The sequence below is a fragment of the Phoenix dactylifera genome, chromosome 7 (assembly GCF_009389715.1).
Source record: "Phoenix dactylifera cultivar Barhee BC4 chromosome 7, palm_55x_up_171113_PBpolish2nd_filt_p, whole genome shotgun sequence".
In the NCBI taxonomy this organism is placed as follows: domain Eukaryota; kingdom Viridiplantae; phylum Streptophyta; class Magnoliopsida; order Arecales; family Arecaceae; genus Phoenix; species Phoenix dactylifera.
Window position 1 is genome coordinate 9,986,574 of NC_052398.1, and position 23,671 is coordinate 10,010,244.

Here is a 23,671-nt window from a genome sequence, read left to right on the forward strand (position 1 = left end):
TGATTTTGTTGTGGACTTAGCTGAAAGAAGAGATTGGTGATAGCAGGACGCTCGTTGTTTGAAAGAGTGCATCCTTTAAAAAAAAAGACATGAACAAATCATGGTACTTTTAAACCTCTGATTGCCGCGAATCACATAATTTTTCCCCGATCATGATCGTGACTGTAACGCAAACCTTCAAAGGTGTGCTTATCTATTTTCCTAGTTTGATCATCCTGACTATGTTGGTATTAATTTTGTTGATCAAATATTCTGTCAGTGCTCGCATATCCAATCATGGCTCAAATTTGACGGTTCTTTTGCTCAGCAAAACCACCATGATTTTGCACCTCAATTACTTTGTTGATCAACCTCATCCACTTGAGACCACATGCTCGGTTCACAACTCAATCATAAAACTACCCACGCTGCTTGATTTTGCTCCAAGGCTAGAAAGTAAATCATGTTTACTCAACCATGGCCATTACATCAGACCGAGACATGGATATGTCAGGCATACAACAGATGTTGATCATGAAATGTCACATGGATGTTTACTGATGTTGGATGAATATGTCAAGCTTTCTGGATGATCTATAATCAATATTCTTTTAATGCTGCCTCACTTGGCATGAATTTTACCTACAACACCAGAAAAACACTTCGTTTCTCTAGCTCTGCAGAGGTTTACAAATAGAGATGAAGCTGAGTAGGAGACCCTTCGGCCTACTAATTACTGTGCTTGGCCTGCCATGATGCGAAGTTTGCTTAACATGTTGGTAGCTGCAGATTCCCGTGCTTCACGAGGATTGCTCATCAAATCACCATCAACCGTGCATTCAAAGTCCATCCCTTTAACTGCAACACTGGCCTGGAACCTTCCTGCAGAAGGCATTGTCAATACCTCATTGAGGTGCAGACAAACATAAGTCTTTCGGGGAGCAACTGAGCGAAAGAAGCTAAAAGTACTAACAGACTATTCCACAGTTTAAATAAAGGCCACCATGTTTAAATAAGATTTCACACACCTGTCCTATCAAAAGTATTAACAATGTCATCCATAGTTTAGATAAGGACCATCATGTGAATTGGGAATATAAAAATGGTCACCCTCTGCTTAGCACCCAAGCAAGGTTTGTAGTACTAGTCTGTACCGGTATATACCGACCATACCGTACCATCAGTATCGAATCGATATGCGGGTATGAGGAGCATACTGAGACTGGTATGCCAAACTGGCCTCCGTACCAGAAGTACGGATACTGTAATAGAATGATACAGGTATGGGATCTGGTACCGAAATGGCGTACCTTGCAACTAAAGTTTTTAGGTTGCGACATCTCGAGTGTGCATTCCCAAAACTTCCAAGTACGTGGAGTGGATAATTATAGAACGCATGGTTCTCTCTCTCTCCAAAAAAGAAAGAAAGAAAGAAAGAAAAGGGCCACATAATTCTATTATTGCCACTATAACAGTCTTGGAGGTGTTGATTTGATTTAAATCAATACTTGTTTGAATGCCCATCTTAGTTCAAAAAAATAATATTTTATTATGTGACTAATGACAATCAAATAATGCCATTGTTTTACCCATTTGTCTATTATTTCCTGTTGCAATAGTTAAATGTGACCAGTATAGCAGCCGTTATTTTATCTCCCAAAAAAAGTCCTAGGCTAAACAAGGAAAATTATGGATGCTATTGCGTTACAACAACACACAATGGATGTGGAGGGTGTCCATCACCTGGGCATATCAGTGTAGAGTAATCCAACGATACCTTCTATCCCATACCCACAAATAAGAGAATTGCAAGCAGCACTTGTTTTTCATTGTGCTCAGAAAATCATAGCAGATTTCAGGAGATATAATAATATGTATAACGAATTATAGTCATGCCTCTTCATCTAACAGACCTCTTGAGATAATTTAATATGGTAGGTCCCTTCATACTGACCATCAACTTTTTGATGCAATAATCTATAATAAGAAAAAAGAAGTATTGATCCTACCATCTGAAATGGATGGAAGCACACTATATCTGGGTAATATCCAGCTGTTCTCACAGCATATGTCATCCAATTCCTGCAGAATAGATGAGATCCCATAAGCTTACAATCTTCTGTAATACTGGAAAGGATTTCAAGTAGCATTTAGTAAGTATTTTAAGTGTCTTCAGCCAGTATACTTCGAATGCAAAGAGGAGAAAAAAAGGACTTAGCCCCTTTTGGCTTGGTATCGAGTGGTGCAGACCCCATGTCAGGTGCCCTTTACTGGCTGAGCACCTTACATGCTGGCCAGCATGCGCTGGTACGTATATCCATGGCATTTAGTTATTCACAGTTATTTAGTTATCTTGACTGCATAAAAAAAACTTGTATTTGGTTCTCTTGGGAAATAGACATAAAAATGAGAATTGACCTAAGATCTTTGCATGCAATGTAAAATTTCTAAGTCTGCTCTCTGTTAACAAAGACAGCTCGGCATTGAGTATTGACAAACACTTGCTACATGTCAAGAAAAATAGGAAGTATATGAACAAAAGAATCCCTGTTTGCTGCATATTAAACAGTTCTCTAGATTCTCAAAGTCGCTTCCTTAGCATATATTTAGCTGGAAAAGAGAAATTTAGAATAGCTAGCTTGCATTCAAAATAGAAGGCAGAGAAGGTAGATAAAGATATGCCATCCAAGCATCATATGACTTGCCTGGCATGAGCTCTGTAACTTGAGAACTGCCTCCACCAATCTCTTCCTTTTGATTTTTTGAGTTTGTCCCCCTTTAGAACACAAAGATGTAGCCACATGCATTTGACTTGAGCATAAAGCATTACATGCTGCTAGTATTGATTCAACTTTTGGCTTCGAGTTCTCTTCTCCTTCTGTAAGATCAATACACTGTGTTATGCTCTATCTAACTGCTGCTTTTTACTAGTTTAATTTTTCCACTTAATGCTTTTAACACTATGATAAATGAAGCTTATTCTAATACAGTAAAATAAATCCCTGATTTGATATGAAACAAATCAAGACAATTAGAGTTTACTAAGGACTTGATTAATGACACAATATGGAAACTGTTATCTGATGAAAGGAAGACCCCATCATTGAGCCTTTAGTTGGTTGGCAGTTTTTGTATTTTGACATAAAAGCAAGCAAGCATTTCAACGTGTTCGTCGCATGCATCTTTCCAGATAAAAATGGTGAAAATAACTAAATAGATGATCGGCACAGAAAAAATTTTACCACTTAAAATTGTTTGGATGTTCATTTCACATCGAGCAATTTCATCTTCAAGGAGGCGCTGTTGCTGACACTACAAAATAGCAAAACAATTATTGCAACTGACCATCAAATGCATTTTGTCAATCAAGTTCCAACAGAATGGAGGCAAGAATTCTTTTTTGATATCAAAGAGAAGGCGCATACCAAATCATCCCGTCTTTTCTGAAGAACTAGTAAGGAAGCCTGTAGCAGATCATCTTTCTTTGATGTGACAAGTTGAAATGCATCTTGGTTTTCCATATTAACTTGCAAAGGAACAAGTGGAAGATCAAAGGTAGCTTTTCCACATTGAACAGAATCGCCTGTATCTGGTTTGCCCAGGAGTTCTCTGTATATGCCTTTTGTTGTGCATGGCTCAGCTGAATCTGCCATACTTGCCTGTCAAAGTTTTAAAAAAAATGCTTGATGTAGGAGGCCGGTAAAAAAAAGCATCCGATATGCATTACAGTTCTAGAAGGTATGACAAAGATTGTCAACTCATGAATAATATCCATGGGCTGTTGAAAGCAATACTGCAGCCTGCAAGTATGTGATTTAGCACTCAAAATAATATGTTTGCCTAGTATGATAAACTTTAACCCATTAGTTTGGATCATGGGTTCTAACAACTGTGTTTTCTGAAAAACTGACAAATCACACAAGTCCTACCCATACAAAATTGATCCAGGACAACGTGAGCACATGATAAACTGGAATCTAGATGTACATATGGGTTGACATAATAGTGCAGTACATAAAATAGATGACTATGAAAAATGTGCAGATTTTCCAAATGAAGAGATGTTAACAGGATAGATTGTATGGCATACCTTCTCATTACAGCCATGCAGAGTGACATCGGTATCCTGAATATTATTCTTTTTCCTCTTAATGGTGGGACTATATAAAATATCATTTTCCCTCCACATATCCTCCTCATTAACCGATGGTTGCTGATACTGATTCAAGGATGAATTAATGGCCTCGTTATGAGGTCTACACACAAGTGTGAATGACCCACTCATATTTGGTCCATCAGTTGCTACACTGTTTGTAACTGCCGTTCTTATCCTGCTCTTGTGACTCAACACATCCACAGTTTGTTCATTCTGAAAAGATTCACTCACCACCTCATCTTCCATTGTGGATGATTTGTCTGGTTCCACGGACAAAATGTGATCATTGACTTTTGGTCTACAAGCAGCTCTTATTGACCCACTCTTAGAAGACATGCTATTTGTGTTCTTTGTTATAGTTTCATTTTTAGTGTTGCTCATCTTGTCCACTGTTTGCTCATCCCAATCGGATTTATTGTCGGTTTTAGGATCTTCCACAATGGATGCTCTGTCTGACAACAATGGGCATTTCTTGTTTACATCTGCGTGCAGCGCTGGCAAATGCAGCGAACCATCATAAAGTGCTTCCCTGAGAAATGCAATTGATCATTTGGGAGAAAAGTGGATGCAGCATGGGAATTCCATGCTTCTTAATGGCCTAGATTCCAAATGGTAGTAATGAAATTATAACTAATTAGTCGCTACCTTTTCAGCCAATCAGATAAAATGTCAACGTATGGCAAGAGATTATAGTGCTCAACAACAGGTGTTACTTCAGGAGTGAAAGCCTTCCTGACTAGAGGGCCTCTCAAACTGAAATAAAAAAATATAGAAAAAGAAGCTTACTTGCAGTCAAACTCAGATGCTTGTGCATGCATGACAGTTACTCTAATATCGTGCATGAATAGCAAGTCTACTAATCTTCATGTGCACATGCAAATTGCCTATGTCAAGATACCCAATTTTAAGTAACAAATGCTAAACAGGAAAGTCCACCAGATGATGAAACTACAGACAGCCAAAATAGACTTTACTCACAAGGATAACAAACCTGCTAATGACATCCTTGATATTAACTTCACTGAGTTCCTCACTAACTGTTTCTGTATACTTCATTATATATAACCTAGTAGTTGTCTTCTCTTGACTTAATGAATACGCCAAATGATGTTCCAGAATACAACAATTTGCATGATTAATACCTGTTCCATAAGGTATCAACCTTTTTTTCAGTTTACAGAATAGAAACAAGAATATAACAAAACTGAAGTTATTTGCTAAATAAAAGGCTGAATCTCTAGTGCACCAAATCCATAATTAGTAAAGTTAAATTATCTGGTCCTGCATATAGATTACATATCAAAAAGAATCATGGGGAACAATTTTAAGTGTATCATGATTCCCACTATCAGGACAGTTTGCCGTTGACTTGAAAAGACACAATTATAGAAACTTAAACCATGTAAAATTGTATATTCTTTCACACGATTTAACATGTTCTAGCAAAGCTATTAAGCATAGAGCATAAATTCCATATAATGCAATTCTCAAATTTTGATAGGATGTTAAAAAAACAACACTAATATAACAAGACTATAAAAGATATCTTAAGCATGACCAACAAAGGATGAAAAATGGTTGTGTAATCTGGTAAGTAATGTAGCACATATCAATAAGGTGTTTCCAACAAGAGAGTTCTTGTAGTGTTATTAACTTAACAAAGTTATGTCAGTAATATAAGAAAAAAGAACGAAATGAGAATCAATCAATAGAAGGATGTTTCACAAGTCGATGAAAACAGATGCGGTTTGTTGACTTCATCACTTAATGTGAACTATTACAGTTAGGTGAGTTTTTTCTGTTATTATGTTCTCATACATTCCTCCACTACAAGGCTAAAACAATCCCATTACAGCATATAACATGACTTACATGTGTCCAGGGATATTGCTTATGGAAAAATGCATTTTATTATTTAATCAATCTAACACAAAATATAAAGAAATCAACCAACATTATTATTCACATTACCATAAGATATCTGGCTACAATTATTCAACAAAAGCAACATTTATTACACTTGATGCACTTTTACGGAATAGAAAAAACCCATAACCACTTAATGCTAGAGGCAAGGTTTGCCAACCGTGCCAAACTGGCTGGTCTGGGGCGTATCAAACCGAAATGATCTGGGACTATTGCGGTTCTGGTTATTAAATTGGTTTAGTTAAATAAACCTCTCTCATGCTATTAAACCACCATGGACCCTGCACACGACTCGATTCCACACACCCCTACACTCACGAACAACCCCCCTCTAGCTGCTTGTGATGCCCCCCCCCCCCCGGCCCTTTGTCGCTCGCATTATGGTAAGTCCCTCCCACCGTCTCCCTCTCCCTTCCTCCCTCTCTCGAGGTTGGATTAGGGTTAGGGTTTCCCTTGCTCTCCCCCTTTCTCCCTCACTTCCTCTCTCTCTCTCTCTCTCTTTCTCTCTCTCGGGGTTGGGTTAGGATTTTCCTCACCCTCCCTCCCTTTCCTCCTTTCCTCTCCCTCCCCCTCTCCCTCTTCCTCTTTTCTTTTCTCCCTCTCCCACTCCCTCTTCGGCTCTCCCTATGTTGATATGCCCTGGAATTGCGTGGTATGGAACCAATACCGTGCCGAATCAGTTGCCGGCCAATACCTCCTCTGGTATCGGCTCGACGAACTTTAGTTGGAGCCTGGAGGGCATCATATTCTAACTGTGTGGCCAACGTCAATTCTAAATAAAAAAATGTTATTAAGGAGACTAAAAAGAGAGAGAAAAAACTAAGAGTAAGAAAAATTGACATCAATTGTATCAGAAAATAAACTCCTTCAAATTATAAAGTTATTGAAAGAACAACGGAAACAACTCCAATGAAACAAAATCGAGCACCAATCTATCACCATAAAGCTTCATTTAATGGATTAGGATTTTCCTCACCCTCCCCTCTCCCCTTTTCTCCCTCTCCCTCCCCCTCTCTCTTCCTCTCCCCTTTTCTCCCTCTCCCACTCCCTCTTCGGCTCTCCTTATGTCGATATGCCCTGGAACAGCATGGTATGGAACCAATACTATGCCGGATCGGTTGCCGGCTGATACCTCCTCTGGTATCGGCTCGATGAACTTTAGTTGGAGCCTGGAGGGCATCATATTCTAACTGTGTGGCCAATATCAATCCTAAATAAGAAAATTGTTATTAAGGAGACTAAAAAGAGATAGAAAAACCTAAGAGTAAGAAAAATTGACATCAGTTGTATCTAAAAATAAACCCCTTCAAATTATAGTCATTGAAAGAACAACGGAAACAACTCCAATGAAACAAAATCAAGCACCAATCTATCACCATAAAGCTTCATTTGAATGGGGTAGGATTTTCCTCACCCTCCCCTTTCCTCCTTTCCTCTTCCTCTCCCTCCCACTCCCTCTCTTCCTCTCTCCTTTTCTCCCTCTCCCACTCCCTCTTCGGCTCTCCCTATGTCGATATGCCTCGGAACTGCATGGTATGCAACCAATACCGTGCCGAATCGGTTGCCAGCCGATACCTCCTCTGGTACCGACTCGACGAACTTTAGTTGGAGCCTGGAGGGCATCATATTCTAACTGTGTAGCCAATGTCAATCCTAAATAAAAAATTGTTATTAAGGAGACTAAAAAGGGATAGAAAAAACTAAGAGTAAGAAAAATTGACATCAATTGTATCTGAAAATAAACCCTTTCAAATTATAGAGTCATTGAAAGAACAACAGAAACAACTCCAACGAAACAAAATCAAGCACCAATCTATCACCATAAAGCTTCATTTGAACGGGTTAGAATTTTCCTCACCCTCCCCTTTCCTCCTTTCCTCTCCCTCTCCCTCCCCCTCTCTCTCTTCCTCTCTCCTTTTCTCCCTCTCCCACTCCCCCTTTGTCTCTCCCTATGCCCTGGAATTGCATGGTATGGAACCAATACCATGCCGAATCGGTTGCCGGCCGATACCTCCTCTGATACCGGCTTGACGAACTTTAGTTGGAGCCTGGAGGGCATCATATTCTAACTGTGTGGCCAATGTCAATCCTAAATAGAAAATTGTTATTAAGGAGACTAAAAAGGGATAGAAAAAAAACAAAGAGTAAGAAAAATTGACATCAATTGTATCTAAAAATAAACCCCTTCAAATTATAGAGTCATTGAAAGAACAATGGAAACAACTCCAATGAAACAAAATCAAGCACCAATCTATCACCATAAAGCTTCATTTGAACCATGATCCACAGGAGCTCTCTGGCCTTTTTCTTTTCTTGTTTCTTTAGATAATAGGAAATAAATATTAAAGACAATATGCAACCCACTCTTTTCATTATTTGTATTCTAGTGGTCATCCACTATCATTTAATGAGTCATGAACTTCTCAAGCTAAATAATAAGAGGATGAAATAAGAGGAAGTGAAATTTTATCCAAGTTTAGTTGCTGGATAGGATTTTTAACTCTTAGGCACAACTAAACACAATAAACACAAGGGATAAAGGTGGTGACATTTTAGCCAAAAAAAAAAAGGTGGTGACAGGTGAAGCTAAGGTCACCTGCTTTTTGCTCCAGGATAGAAAATGCAAGTTGCTGAAGCACATAATCATTTTCAGAAGATCCATCTGAACACCCACTTGCAATCCTTTTGTTTTTTGATTCATTCTTGTTCATTTGGGTGCCACCTCCCTGATTATCAATAGGTTCTACAAGTTCTTGCTCCAGCAATGACCAGACCCCTTGAGTTAAGGATCCAAACTGAAGCAAACATCTTTCTTTCATATGATTGATTAAAAAAACAGCAACTTTGGAAATTGGCCAACCCTCCATGTTTGGAGCATTATTTGATGCATCTAATGCCTCAGAAATATTACAGGCATCCATGATCTTTTTCTCTGTGATTGACATCTGTTTGTGGAGATCTCCTGATCCATCATCATATTTATGCATGTATTTCAAGTATGTCAACAAAGTTGGTATAGCTATAGAAGCAGCTTTGCAGAAAGATTCAAAAGCAAGAAACTCTAGTTGTGGGAACAACTTCCGGTGGTAATAATTATAGAGCAGCACAACTGCATGAATCTGAAGTAGCAGAACACAGAATAACAAATTAAACAACCATTATAAAATTCCAAGGATATGAAGAAATAAGAAAACACATTTTGAAGCCATTCAGAGGAACCCAGAACCAAAACCAAAAAAGTGCAGCTCCTAATATTAACATGAACTTCAGATGCCCAAGACAGTTGTGTCCATATAAGTGTAGCACATCAAAAATTTACTATTTCCTGTACAAAGCTCTAGGATCGTTTAGGTCCAAAATGAGTTTAGACAATTAGCCAAAAGTGTGACATTAATCATAGTGTTATTTGTTTTCAGTAATATATTGTTCATAATTAACCTCACAAATCACTGGGAACACACATAATTCTGAGAAATGGTAATATAAATTAAGCAAAATCTGATGAAAAATACTGACCCACATATGTTATTAGGCTTGAACTATGCAAACGCTTCACATACTCAAGCTTGCTGACCTGCCTGCAAGCATGCAGCAGCACATACATCTCCATTCTTTATTAAATAGAAAAAGTTTTTATCCCTCAATATAATTCATTTCCAGTACTGTCACCTGGACATGGGGAATGGGTGTTGAGCGTCCAGTAGTGTCACCTGGACATAGGGAGATGGGTGTAATGTTACCTGGACAAGGGACATGGGTGTTGAGTGTCCAAAACTCCAAATACATACATACATACATGATACATGCATACAAACGTACATATGCAGTATATATATATATATATATATATATATATATATATATATATATATATATACTATATTAACCAGGGTCTGCCATACTGGCCGGTACAGGCCGGTACGTATCGGTACCGCCCTGAACCGATACCGGATCAGCGTGGAATCCGGTACCGGGTTGATTTTTTTGGAGAACCGACCGGTATAGACCGGTCGGTACCGGCCATGTACCGGTGAAAAAATCGCCGGAACCTAAAACCTGGCCATTCAACCGAGACCGGTATGGAACCGGTACGAGTCCGGTACGTACCGCTCCGGGCCGCCACCGGTACGCCGACCGGTACCGGTACGGCGGACCTTACTATTAATGGTTACATACTAATTAGAATCTAAGCATTGAACAGAAGGTGAAGGCTAGAGCTCCAATGAATTGAATCTTAAATCAATGAATCATGTATAAATTTATAGTTAGTTGGGGGAGAAACTTGATATTTGGGTAAAATCGGAGAAACCAGCCAAAGCAGTGACAGTGCACCTCCTGTTAAGTTTTTGGCCGACAGTGTTACATAGCAGTTGTTTTAAGTACAAAATGATTATATTACCGTTTTGCATATGTGAAAATACGGCTCTCTGCAATACAAATTAAAGGTTAAATTTTTTAACGAATATTAATGCAAAAGAATACTTTTGTTATTTTACACTTAGAACAAACACTGATTAATGCTATCAATAACAAATGAGGGGATATATGTGAGTAGCAATTTTTAAAGGCTAAATGTGCAGGCAATAAGCCATATTTGCAGAAGTATATGTTTAGGATTTATCCCTTTTATATATTATTGAACTACATATTTTGCTGCTCCTTTTTATTGTAATCACCATTTGCCACACGAACAAGCTTTGGAACAGGCCAAAACATGATTAGAGTTTAGTGAACATAGAAGCCTTTTACAAACCCCTGATTAGAGACATTAGGATGATACTTCAGGAATAGTCTTACCATTTTACTAGTTACAGATTTAAAAATGTTGTTCCATTGACTGTGAAAACTGTAGAACCTAGAGGAATTAAAACATAAAGGACCCAAAGAATAATATAACTATTCAGCTGTTTATCATGGCTTTGTATTGATCAAATCAAGAACTGGAAATGCAATCTTATCTTAGAATCTTATCAACAATTTTTTGCTTTGAGGTGGCAATGTTAAAAATGCCAAACAGAAGGCTAAGTTGAACTTAGTAGCCAACTTCCACTTTTCCCCCTGAATGAATGTTTTGAAAACTTTCAGCTAGAAGGATACCTCGCCATTTGGTTCCATATTCTAGTATTAGAATTCAAATTGAAACCAGATTCCTTTTATATAACTAAGGTATAGAAACAGAACTAAAATGAAGGCAAACTAAAATAAGTAGAAGAAGCATAATTGAAACAAAAATCCAGGATTCTAGATCCAATGCTAATAAGAGAAAACCGATTATGTAAGATCTACAATATGCCAAAAACTAAGAGAAAGAAACTTTAATATTTTTGAGAAAGATGACAATGAAACACCATTCAGGCTTTTTTCCAACTAGATGATAGAAACGAAGGAAGCCTCCTGCCCCCCCTCCATGGAGCAAAACCTGACAAAACAAAGATGGCACAACACGGTACATGATAGGAGTAAAGTCTAAGACATATTATAGAACTTCTAAAATGAGAAGCATGAAACCCTCAATCATGGCTGCTTTTTTTGTTGTGTGTAGTGTGTGACTGTGTGGGTAGGGGAGGGGAAAAACACAGAGAGAGAGAGAGAGAGAGAGAGAGAGAGAGAGAGAGAGAGAGAGAGCTTGATGCTTAGAGTTGTTTGGATGCAACTTTGTCATCGGCATCGTTTGCAATAAATTGTAGCAAGAAGAAGAGAGGGTGTGGAAGGGAGGAGATGTGAGAAGGGGCACGAACAGCATAAATAGGCATCAGTAGTACCGGGGTTGAGTTTTTTTTTAAAAAAAAATGCTAGTCTTTCTATTCCTTATGTTTAGCTGCACAAAATGATACCCAACCCCTCCTATAGGTATTGTTTTAAGTTTTAACTCTTTTATAAGAATCTGATATTACTTAAAATGTTTATAGTTCATTACTTAGAAACTACCAGATAGTGGGAACTAGCCCATCCGCGTGGGAAACAATTCCCATTCAAAGCACACAAACCCACCAAAAATGATCCAAGTGTTGACAATGTGGCATAAAAAAGAGATGTGTGCAAATCATAGAATTAAGTAGGAGCAAAATTGTTGGTGTGCTGCCTCGACCCGGTTCTAAACCGAGCCCCTCCCTTCGTCTTTGTCTAGTGTTAAAATATTGTTGGAAAGGCCCGAGAAGGCTTTTCCAACAATATTTGTAAGAGGCGGTCACCATTCAGCCTTTTCCCCTTTCCACCGAGTCAAAAATCACACCGATTCAGCACTTCAAAAAAAAGATCCAAGCCTAAATAAGGTGTGCTTCCTCTCTCCTATCTTATTTCCTCATTTTTTGGGAGCTTGAAAAAATAGCTCAAAAATTGCAAAATAAGGGAAGATCATGCCAAAATTCTTGATTTGGGATTGATTTGATTATTATAGATCTATAGATGATATACACGATGACTTACAAATTTTTTAATTTTCCGATTATATATCATTTTTAAAAATTAAAAATATATTTTTGGATTAAAAAATAAAAAAATATTTAAAAAAGTAAAATTAAAAAAATGTAAATCAGAAGCATATTTAGAGGCATGCAAGCTACTCTCTAGCAAAATTTGATATCAATTCATTCAAGTTTTGATGCGATCATGTGCATAGTGACTTAGATCTAAATTTTAAAAAAATTAAAAAATAAGTAGCTTTTGATGCATGCCCAAAGATCTAGAAAAATCTATGTAGCATCTATTGTTGAGATCTACATGAATTTGAGCTGAAATCAATTTTTTGAAATAATAATATTTAAAAATTATTTGTAAATTTGAAAAATAATTAAAATATATAAATAATATCAAAAGGCACAAAAAATTAGTAGTACATATTACATAATTCAGAAGTAATTTCTGAAGTAGAAAACATATTTTTCTGAATTTAGGATATTTAAATATATTTTTAAATTTAAAAATTATTAATAATGTAAAGCAAATAAAAAATATGAAAAATTAGTATTATGTACAAGATAAATCAAATATATTTTCTGATGTAAAAAAAATATCTTCATCGTACATTAATTTTGCTATTTTTAAAGAATTAATAAACTGATATAGTTGAGGAAGTACATTTAGGAGGAAGTGGAGCTAAAGTACATAAATCTAATCTATAGTGCTTTTGTTGATGATGAGAATGATCCTATAATCGGATGACTTGTAGGCCAGCAATAGGAGCCAGAGCTTGATAAGCGAGGATCGCCTCCACGACCAGCCAGCGAGGCTAGAGTCGATGCAGGGCAATGGGCAGAGAGCAATATTCCACGTATCCTTTTAGTTGATCAGCCACAACCATTTGGTAACCGGTCACAACATAACTCTTTATCCAAGACATCCTCTTAGAAATATGAACGAGAGATGCTTAGACGAGGCCACTACACTACTCGGTCGACTCGGTCAGGAGGACGACATATATCCTCTCAACATAGCCAGGTAGAAAGGGGCACGAAGGTAAGCAGGTAATAAGTGGCACAAAGAATAAGAAGAAAACTGCCCAGCACACCAAAAAAGAAAAACAAAAGGCATTTGCAGCTCCAATAGAGAGTGTTGAGGAGGAGTCGGTTCACTCAGATTCAGAGATCAGAAGTAGCAGTTCTGATGGTTATGGATCTATTGGCCAGAGGAGTGAAGGACATGAGACCACTGCTTACGAGACACGGTCGCAAGGTAGTCTTTGATTCATCGGTGAGTTCTGATTTATGCATGCTACATAGGATAGGGACCATAGTGCATGATCTGGTGGAGCCCGCTAGAATTCGATTGCATATAGAAAACAGACTCCTCGAGGTCATTTAAAAGGACACGATGCAGCTGTAGATGACCTCACATATGGAGTAAGATCTTTAGACATATCAAGTTCTGAGTTGTATACTAATCATATTATCCGCATCCACAGACAACCTATGACCCATACGGATATGTAAATGGATATGACACGTCTGAAGCATTTCTCGGTGATTACTATCCTATGCAGCCCGAAGCATCTTACGGATTGGATTTTGCTGTCGATTTATTCAGATGGGCCTCTTTACAGTCATTTTATCAGCTAGTTTATCAGCCAGAGCTTCAGCTAGAGATCCGAGATTGCTTATAATTCGGAGCGCGTTCTTTATAGGATGAACATATAAGACTACAACGCTGCTTGGTTAGAGGAGTGGGCTGATGTGCCTCCGGATTATGCTAATGATCCGGATATCTACGAGAGACATCGCCACTCGATCCGATTTTAGAAATCGGTATGTATGTTGTACTTTAAATGTATGTAATTGATTGTATTATTTTATAATTTTTACCTTACTACTTGATTTGAGGATATTTCATGTTGATCCTTGTAGCATGCAACATCTCACTAATCATTTTATAATTTATATCATGTTAAAACAATCAAATGCATCATTTAGGTTAAACCAGAATTATAAAAATATCAAAAAAAACAAAAAATATCAAAAAACATAAAAAAATCAAGAAAACATCAAATTAGACTTAAAATTATTGAAAAAATTCAAAAAAAGTAATATCTCATTCCCTCAACTTGAAATACTCCAAAAAATGGGTGTGTTAATTACGGGCACGCCCTACCGTACCATGTGTCGGTATGTTACCAAACCGATACTGTACCGAACCGTCTGCCGTTCGGTACAGATCCTAGTACCAGTTCGGCAGACCTTAGTTTTGATGGTCTTTAACCTATGCATCAAGTGAGCAAAAGTGAATAGTTAAAATGATAATGAGATCATATTTTAGTAATCATCCAAACATTAAAACCTATTAATTCTCAACATGTTTTAATATGTGTAGATCATGATCAAAAAGGTGAATTCTCAATATGAATGTTTTATCATATATTTTAGAAATGGAAACCGTCAATATTTGTGTCCACATGATACATAGATTATAGACCACCAAAACATGTGATTTCTTATTAATGATGGTATTCTAGCTTTCTTCTTCCTCTATGTATTTATGTACAAATATACATTTATATATGCATGCACACATAGTACATACATACAAACACACACATATACATACATACATATATATGTGTATGTGTTTGTTTATATAGACTATTGTCTTCTTAAGAGAAGAGGGTATTTATTGATCATGATTGATACCACCAAAAATGCCTAAAAATCAAAAACCATGCGTTTTGATGGTCTCTAACCTATAGATCAAGTGAGCAAAAATGAATAGTTAAAATGATAATGAGATCATATTTTACTAATGATCTAAACTTCAAAATCTATTTCAACATGTTGTAGTATGTGTAGATCATGATAAAAAAAGGTGAATTCTCAATATAAATGCTTTATCATATATTTTAGCATACTAGCATAATAGAACCGCTCATCTTTGTGTCCCAATAATACACAGATTAGAGACCACCAAAATATGTGATTTTAATTTCTTGGTGCTTTCAGTGGTATAGATTATGCGAATGGTGTGGATATTCAATTTAGATGCTCCATTATTGATTTTTGATATCAAAAGTAGATACCCTCTCCTCTTGAGAGGAAAGCATGTTTATCTCGTGTGTGTATATGTATATATGTGTGTGTGTGCATGTGTATAAATATATGTATATATGTGTGTGTGTGTATGTGTGTGTATATATATATACGTATATATATGTGTGTGTGTATGTATATGCTTATTTTATCATGTATTTTTTAGCACATTAACAAAATACAAACCATCTATTTCTATGTCCACATGATACGTGGATTCGAGACCACCAAAAGATATGATTTTTGATTTCTACATATTTTAAATGGTATAAATCATGATCAAGAGTGTGGATCTTTAATTTGGATGCCCTATTATCAATTTTAGAATTGAGAGGAGTACATACATATGAGATGGGCATGCACGCATGTCTATGCATGTCATATGTAATTATGTATCTATATGTATGTCTATCTTTATGCAACAAAGTTGCTATCACTATCCAGGTGGAAGAGGGGTGATTAGTGCACTTTTAATAGCCAAAAGAAGACAAGTGGGAAATATTGGGCACAAGGTCTGCCGTACCGGTACCAGTCGGCGTACCGGTACGGTACCGGTCCGGTCCGGTACGTACCGGCCGGTACCGGTACGGTACGCGGTGGTTTCAAAAACCACAGCACGCGGCGCTGTGGTTCTTAAAAAAAAAAAATCGTACCGGTGCGAACCGGCCGGTTCGCACCGGTACGAGGCCGGTACGGGCTCCGAACCGGCTGGTACGGGCTCCGAACCGGAAAATACCGGTTTTTTTGCCGTTCCGGTACCGGTTTAGGACCGGACCGGTACGTACCAGCCCGTACCGGCCGGTACGGCATTCCATGATTGGGCATAACAATAGTCATGCCCCAAGATTCTCTCCAAGATAGTAAATGCTCCAAGATATGCATATGCATCTTTAGTCGTACATGTTGCAGTTGCTTATAACCAAAGTTTTAATTCATTCAAACCAAACTGTTTTGGCCAAGAGAACCCAAACTAATCCACGATACTGGGATTCAATCAATTTCATCAATTTCAATTAGTTTCAAATGCAATTGATCAGTTTCAAACTATTGTTAAGTGGTTTTAGCTAGTTTTGGCCGAAACTAACCAAAACTAGATATATAGTGCCCTTTGAAGTTTTATTTTGGTATTTGCTATCATATTGAGGTCATTTCTTAATTTGTCTAAGTATAAAAGCTATTTGGTGTCGGTCTTCAATGATTTTTCTTTCTCTTTTTTGAGTTAAAAGAGGTAATTGATAATAAACATAACCTTTGAGCTAGAACTCAAAACTCCAGTAGTTTACAAAGACTACTATGAACAACTAAACACAAAGCATGTCACAAGAATAACACCCTTTTTTATATAAAATAAGTATAGCCTTCTACAACTACATGCATTTGATCAAATAACAATTTAATCCAAAAAATATGAAAAAGAAATGTCCAAACTCATTAGATTTGATTTGAATGCACTAGGCCCAAAAAAGCTTCAAAATTGCTAAATAGAAAAAAAACGAATAATTGAAGTTCAAAAGGCAAATAATCTATATTTGTTTGCAGTAAGAAATATTGATATACTTGAACCTATATAAAATGTTAGATTCAGCCTAAAATTGTCAAAATGACACAAATAAAAAACTTAAATAACACAAAATACTCTGAAAAGTTGTGTATTAACTTTTCTTAGATTCTTTTATTTTTTTTTCAACCTTTTCAAACTTTTTTGATTTTTTTCTTTTGTTGATCAAAACCCCAATGCTTAGGGCAAAACTTCCAAACAACCAAAATTACTGAAATTGAAACTCCAAAAAGACAGCTTGAACTGAATGGAAACTAACTTTTCAAACTTTGCATGTTACCCACCATAATAACAAAGCTTAGATGGAAATAACACAGCTAAGACCATAGAGACATAGATGTATGATTGGATTACATTGATGAATATTACAAAACAATAAATGTATTTATCTGTCAAATAAGAAAACAAAAACAATAGTTTTTGTCTGTTTCAGCCAAAACTGCAGAAACCAATTGAAACTGGCTGAAATTTACCAAAACCAGAAATTTTGTTTAGTTTCAGATTGGTATCACTGAAAACCAATCTGTTTTAGGCTTTAGCTGAAACGGATGGTTTTCAGCCAAAACTTTAAACCTTAGCCTACATTTGTATGTATTCATGTATCTATGAGTATATTTATATGGAAGTGGGTAAGCATGTGTATATGATGTGTGTATATGAGTACATATGCATGCTTAGATACATGTGCATGCAGCTAACAGCCTTACCAATTAATTCCAAACCAACTAGTGGCAAACAATCTACGTTCAGAGCAGGGGCGGCCCAAGCCCTAGGCGACCGAGGCGGTCGCCTAAGGCCTCGGCCTCAAGGAAGGCCTCGGGCCTTCCACTCTCCTGCTAGGGCATCGCGATTTTGGGATTGGGATCGCCATTCGCCGCCGAAAAAGAAGTCGGAAGAGTCACGGAAGGAAGCTACGAGCCTTAGCTGCCTGCCTGCTAAGCCAACGCGGCAACGCCCAACGGGCAATGGACAGCGGGGCTATGGCCTATGGAGGGCCCTATGCCCCTACGATCCTCATTCCTCCATAGCCCGTCTTCTCCATCCGCCGGCCGTAGTCACCAGAATCGCAGTCTTGGCAGAATCCCAGGTAAGTAGATAACCAGAGAGAGTCCTTCTCCAGTTCTTCTAAACTCTTCTTCAATCTTCCGTTCTTCCTTCCCTAATCCCCAGCCCTAGTTGATTCAATCTTCGGTTCTTCCGAGTTCCGACTTCCGAGACTCCGACTCTCCCAGTTCCGACTTCCGAGTTCCGTCCTTCGCTCGTTCGCCGTCCTCAGCTCGGTTCTTCCGACTTCCGAGACTCCGACTTCCGAGTTCCGTCCTTCGCTTGTTCGCCGTCCTCGGCTCGATTCTTCCGACTTCTGAGTTCTATCCTCGGTCCTTTGCCCGTCTCTTCTCCTTCTCGACCCAGCCCTCCGTCCTCGCCGCCGTCGCCGGAGCCCGGAGGTGAGCTTCCGCCTTCCGAGAACGGGTTTAGGCCCTTTAGCCTTTAGGGTGTTCAGTGTTCTGTTTGTTTGTTGGGTTACCACTTACTTGGGTAATGGGTTATTGGGTAATGGTAGTTAACTAGTTATTACTTACTTATTTTTGTTATTATATACTCATAATCATATTGCAGGTTATTGGGTGATTGAATAATATAAAGTTTTAACATATTTCCCTTCTTTCCCTAAATTCCCTGTCAGTGAAAATTCCTGGAGCACCTATTTGAAAGAATGGAATATACGATGTAAATATGTAATGACTTGTGAATGCAGTTTTCCAAAAGTTGATTGAGAATTTTCATCTAGTTCACCTGCTAAATCATCCAATGATCTGATCCCAAAACCATACATCTGTCTCAGTTTTCCTACACGCCCTTGGAGCTCTTTACTCTTTAGTCTTTAGTAGCCTATAAAATAAAGCATTTAAGGTCAATTCCTATACAAAAGCTGAATTAGTTGTTTCAAGACATTTCCATTGATATACCTTGGCCTTTTTAGAGACAAATAACACCCTTGGGCCGCCCCTGAGTAGTGTCACTGTGTCATCTGAGAACTCTTACTATTAAAAGAAAGATCCTTTCAAGAGGGGGAGGGGGAAAAAAGAAAAAAAAAATTACTTTTCGATTATTCATCTTTTTCCTCTTTTATGCATATTTTATTGTCTATTGCTTTAAAATTGACAGTAGCTTTTCATGTTTAGGGTCCCCATTAAATTGACAGTAGCTCCGGCACCACTTCTCGCCATTGAGCTTGGAACCGCTTGTCGGGACTTGAGTTCGTCGTCGAATCCAGGCCGTCCGACACTGCTTCTGTTGACATTTCGAGTTTTATCATTTTTAACTCTGTTATATTTTAATTTGTTTGTAGTGATTGTCTTAATTGTTTTGTTTGATAATATTATTTTTAAATTCAAATGTCTAATAAAATTTGAATGTGGATATGAAAAACTCAAAAAGAAAAAAAAATCGAAAAACTTATTCAATCTCAAAAAGGTACTTTAGATAGATTTATTGTTACAAATAAACAAAATACTACATCAAGTTCATCTCAGAATGAAATAGAGTTTGAAGATGACATAAAAAGAACGAAACAAAATGAGATTGACAATCAGATTCATAATAGTATTCAAACATCTAATGAACCAATCTCTAATGAAGAACACAATGAAAAATTAGATGGAGATAGGATAAATAAGGATAGTATATAGTTTAATGAAACTAGTTCTAATCCTACAAATATATATGATCCTGGTCAATGAAAAAATATTGATACAAAGTTGAGAGATCTATTAGTGGAAAGAGGTCCAATTAGAGACTATGATCTTTACTTTCCTAGGGATGAAAATAATAGATACTTTTCTACTATACATTACATTCGTAAGTTACCTAATGGTGAAAAATATGATAGAAAATGGTTAGTGTATTCGAAGGATTTAGATAGAGTATATTGTTTTTGTTGTAAATTATTTGATTCAACATATAGCACGACTCATTTAGTCAATGAAGGATATAGGGACTGGAAAAATCTAGGTATTAAGCTCAAAAATTATGAAACAACTAATGAACATATTACTAGCATGAATAAATGGATTGATTTAGAAGTAAGATTGTTGGAATACAAGACAATTGATAAAAGTCTCCAAGAACAAATAAACCAAGAGAAGGACCATTGGAAAAAAGTACTATTGAGAATTATTGCTGTTGTGAAAAATCTTGCAAAAAATAATTTAGCATTTCGGAGAAAGAATGAAAAGATATAGCAAAGCAATAATGAAAATTTTTTAAGTTTTATTGAAACAATTGCAGAATTTGATCCAATAATGCAAGAGCATGTTCGACGTATTCAACAAGGTGAGATTCACAATCATTATTTAGGTCATAAGATTCAAAATGAATTAATTCAAATGTTAGCATCTGAAATTAAAACTATAATAATTAAAAAGATTAAAGAAGTAAAATACTTTTCTGTAATACTTGATTGCACTCCTGATGCAAGCCATCAAGAACAAATGACTCTAGTTTTAAGATGTGTAGATACTACAACAAGTCCAGTAAAAGTAGAAGAATATTTTTTAGAATTTTTAGAAGTAGATGATACATCTGGAAAAGGTCTTTTTAGTGAACTTATAAATATACTAGAAAAACATAAACTTGAAGTTAATGATATAAGAGGACAAGGGTATGACAATGGGTTTAATATGAAAGAAAAACATCAAGGTGTACAAAGAAGATTATTAGATTTAAATCCTAGAGCGTTTTACACACCATGTGGATGTCATAACTTAAATTTAGTATTATGTGATACCGCTAACTCATGTCCTAAGGCTATATCTTTTTTTGGAGTGATACAACGAATTTATACCTTATTTTCTTCTTCTGCAAAACGATGAAAAATTTTACAAAATAATGTATCCACATTAACTCTTAAACCCTTGTCACAAACGCGTTGGGAAAGTCGTATTGAAAGTGTCAAAGCAATTAAAAACCAAGCTCCTAAAATAAGAGATACCTTAATTCAATTAGCAGAAACTAGTGAAGATCCTAAAACAAAGAGTGAAGCCATATGTTTAGCTACATATGAGATTGAAAATTTTGAATTCTTATTAGGCATGAATATTTGGTATGATATATTGTTTGCTGTTAATTCAGTTAGTAAAAACTTACAATCTGAAGACATGCATATTGATGTTGCTATAAATCAACTAAAAGATCTTTCTTATTTGAAAAATTATAGAAAAAATGGATTCATGACTGCTTTGATTTCATCTAAAGAAACTGCAATTGAAATGAAAATAGAACCTACATTTCGTGAAAAACGTGTGATCTGTAGGAAAAAAACAATTTGATGAAAATAGTGATGATGAGATAGAAAGATCAGCCGAAGAATCTTTTAGAATTGATGACATTTTATATATAGCAGATCAAGCTATTTCTTCAATTCAAAATAGGTTTGAACAATTCACCATATATGAAGATATTTTTAGTTTTTTGTTTAATTTTAGAAAGTTTAAATCTTTGAATGAAGAGGAGTTGAAAAAGTATTGTCTTAATCTTGAAAACTTTTTAAAGCATGGTGAAAATTCTGATATTGATGGTCTTGATTTGTTTTCAGAGTTAAAAATTTTAAAAGAAGTTTTACAAATAGAAACTAGTACCCCTATTGATATTTTAAGTTTTTTTAAAAAAATAGATTCTTTTCCAAATGCATGCATTGCTTACAGGATATTGTTAACAATACCTATAACAGTTGCTTCTGCCGAAAGAAGTTTTTCAAAATTAAAGTTGATAAAATCTTATTTATGGTCAACTATGTCGCAAGAAAGATTAAATGGATTAGCTATATTATCGATTGAAAATAGTATTTTAATGAATCTTGAGTAAAAAAGTTTGATTAGTAATTTTGCATCTCAAAAAGCTAGACGAATTATTTTTAAATAAAATTTTAAAATATTTTATATTTATTAAAAAAATATTATTATTTTTTAAAAAGGCCTCTCTTAGTGAATTCGCCTTAGGCCTCCAAATGTATTGGACCGCCCCTGGTTCAGAGTAAAAGTATTCAGGTCATACTGTTGTCAGGCTATAATCAACCTACACTAAACCAAAAAAAGAATGTAACAGTTCTCATTTAACATTATTCAACTGACTAGAATGTTTTGGTCCAGATAATTAGCCAAAACACCAGAGAAGAGGACAATATGTGAGCTTGCTGGCCGTTGAAAGTGAGGTTACTAGTGGTTGAAAGCTTTTACTCCGAGAAGATTGTTGGACAAATGCATGCTAAGGTGAACACTATCAATGCAATCTCAGATTGGCGTTGCACATTCCCAATCAAAGGCAGTTGATATAAGAACTTTTCATTATCTTGTGCCTCATATGTCATTTTAAGATTTTTTTCCATATTATGTTTCAGGAAGGCAATAGAAAGTTCATAACTGCATTTTGATCCAATAATTAAATATAAATCAGTCATCTCCTTTATTAATTTCTGCTACTCCAATTGCAGGAACCACAACTTATCCCATACAGGAAACAAAAAGACCAATTCAAAATATGTAAATATACATAAAAGCTAGATGTATCCATCCAACCCCAGAACCCCTTTCTCAACCCCTGCCACAAAAATTAGAAAGATGCTACATTAATTGGCAATATGCTACACTAATTGGCGATAGCGTCCTCAACTCTTTTACCATTTATCTAAAACCTTCTCAAACTGCTTTCCCCTGCCAAATACACCAACAAGCTACAAAAACTTGGGAAGCCAACTTCTCTAATGCGCTCCCATTACCACAACGGACTCTCTTTTTAGTTTCATCATGTCCAGAATCGAAACTTTGGAAATAATTAAGAAAGAAAAGACAGATTAAAAGCTTTATTTCGTAATCAAAACCGTATAGCGTCCTCCCTCCCACTGTAAATGACCTGATTTCCCACCAAGCCTCAAACGCTCAGAATCCAAAATTTTAACCAAAAAAAATCCAGAGAGATCATACCTGTCTTGCCACAGCCTCCTGCTGATCGTCGGTAGGGGCCTCCTGCAAAGAGATCCTCAAGGGGAGGAGAGGAGCAACGAGGTAGCTCATTAGGGCATCGATGGTGTCCTCCGTCGGGACTACCGAAGCCGCCATCGCTCCGGGAGCCCCTCCTCCTCCTGCTCCCGCCATCAAAGAGAGGAGAGCAGGGAAGAGAGGAGAAGAAGAGGGATTAGGGTTTCAGGGATCTAGAGCTAGGGTTTTTATCGGGTCGAGACGAGGGATTTCGGGAGATCGGCTCGGTGGTGTGGAATGGATTACTTTAGATAGGAAAAGGCGCGAAGATGGGTGAGAGTACGGTTATGGAAGCTATTTAGTTATTTATACAGGCCGGATCAGCTGTTCAGCTTCCAATAGCAAAGTCTTCACTGTCCAACTCTCTTAATTAAAGAACTCATTAACATCAATTTATTATGGGTGCCAGCTGGTTCAGCGGAAAAGATGATTGGAGTTATTATCAATGGCCTGTGCTCATCTTATTAAGCATAATTACAGTATTTTCTAAATTATTGAAAAAAATTTG

General features: G+C 36.7%; 1 protein-coding gene across 3 annotated transcripts; it reads right to left on the reverse strand.

Annotated features, from left to right (window-relative positions):
- Positions 1-386: 386 nt before the first annotated feature.
- On the reverse strand, positions 387-23,447 carry LOC103707769. 3 transcript variants are annotated; one of them, XM_039128255.1, is made up of 11 exons: positions 23,110-23,444; positions 11,410-11,480; positions 8,658-9,180; positions 5,127-5,277; positions 4,781-4,888; positions 4,070-4,664; positions 3,405-3,638; positions 3,222-3,291; positions 2,685-2,857; positions 1,989-2,061; positions 387-861 (listed from the first exon to the last, which is right to left on the reverse strand). In XM_039128255.1, the coding sequence occupies exons 2-11, from the start codon at positions 11,410-11,412 to the stop codon at positions 713-715; spliced, it is 2,079 nt and encodes a 692-aa protein (XP_038984183.1). In that variant the 5' UTR covers positions 11,413-11,480; positions 23,110-23,444; the 3' UTR covers positions 387-712. The 3 variants fall into 3 exon arrangements, with proteins under 3 accessions (XP_038984183.1, XP_008790625.2, XP_008790624.2); XM_008792403.3 differs by lacking the exon at positions 11,410-11,480 and having other exon boundaries at positions 387-857; positions 23,110-23,447; XM_008792402.3 differs by lacking the exon at positions 11,410-11,480 and having other exon boundaries at positions 23,110-23,447.
- Positions 23,448-23,671: the final 224 nt, after the last annotated feature.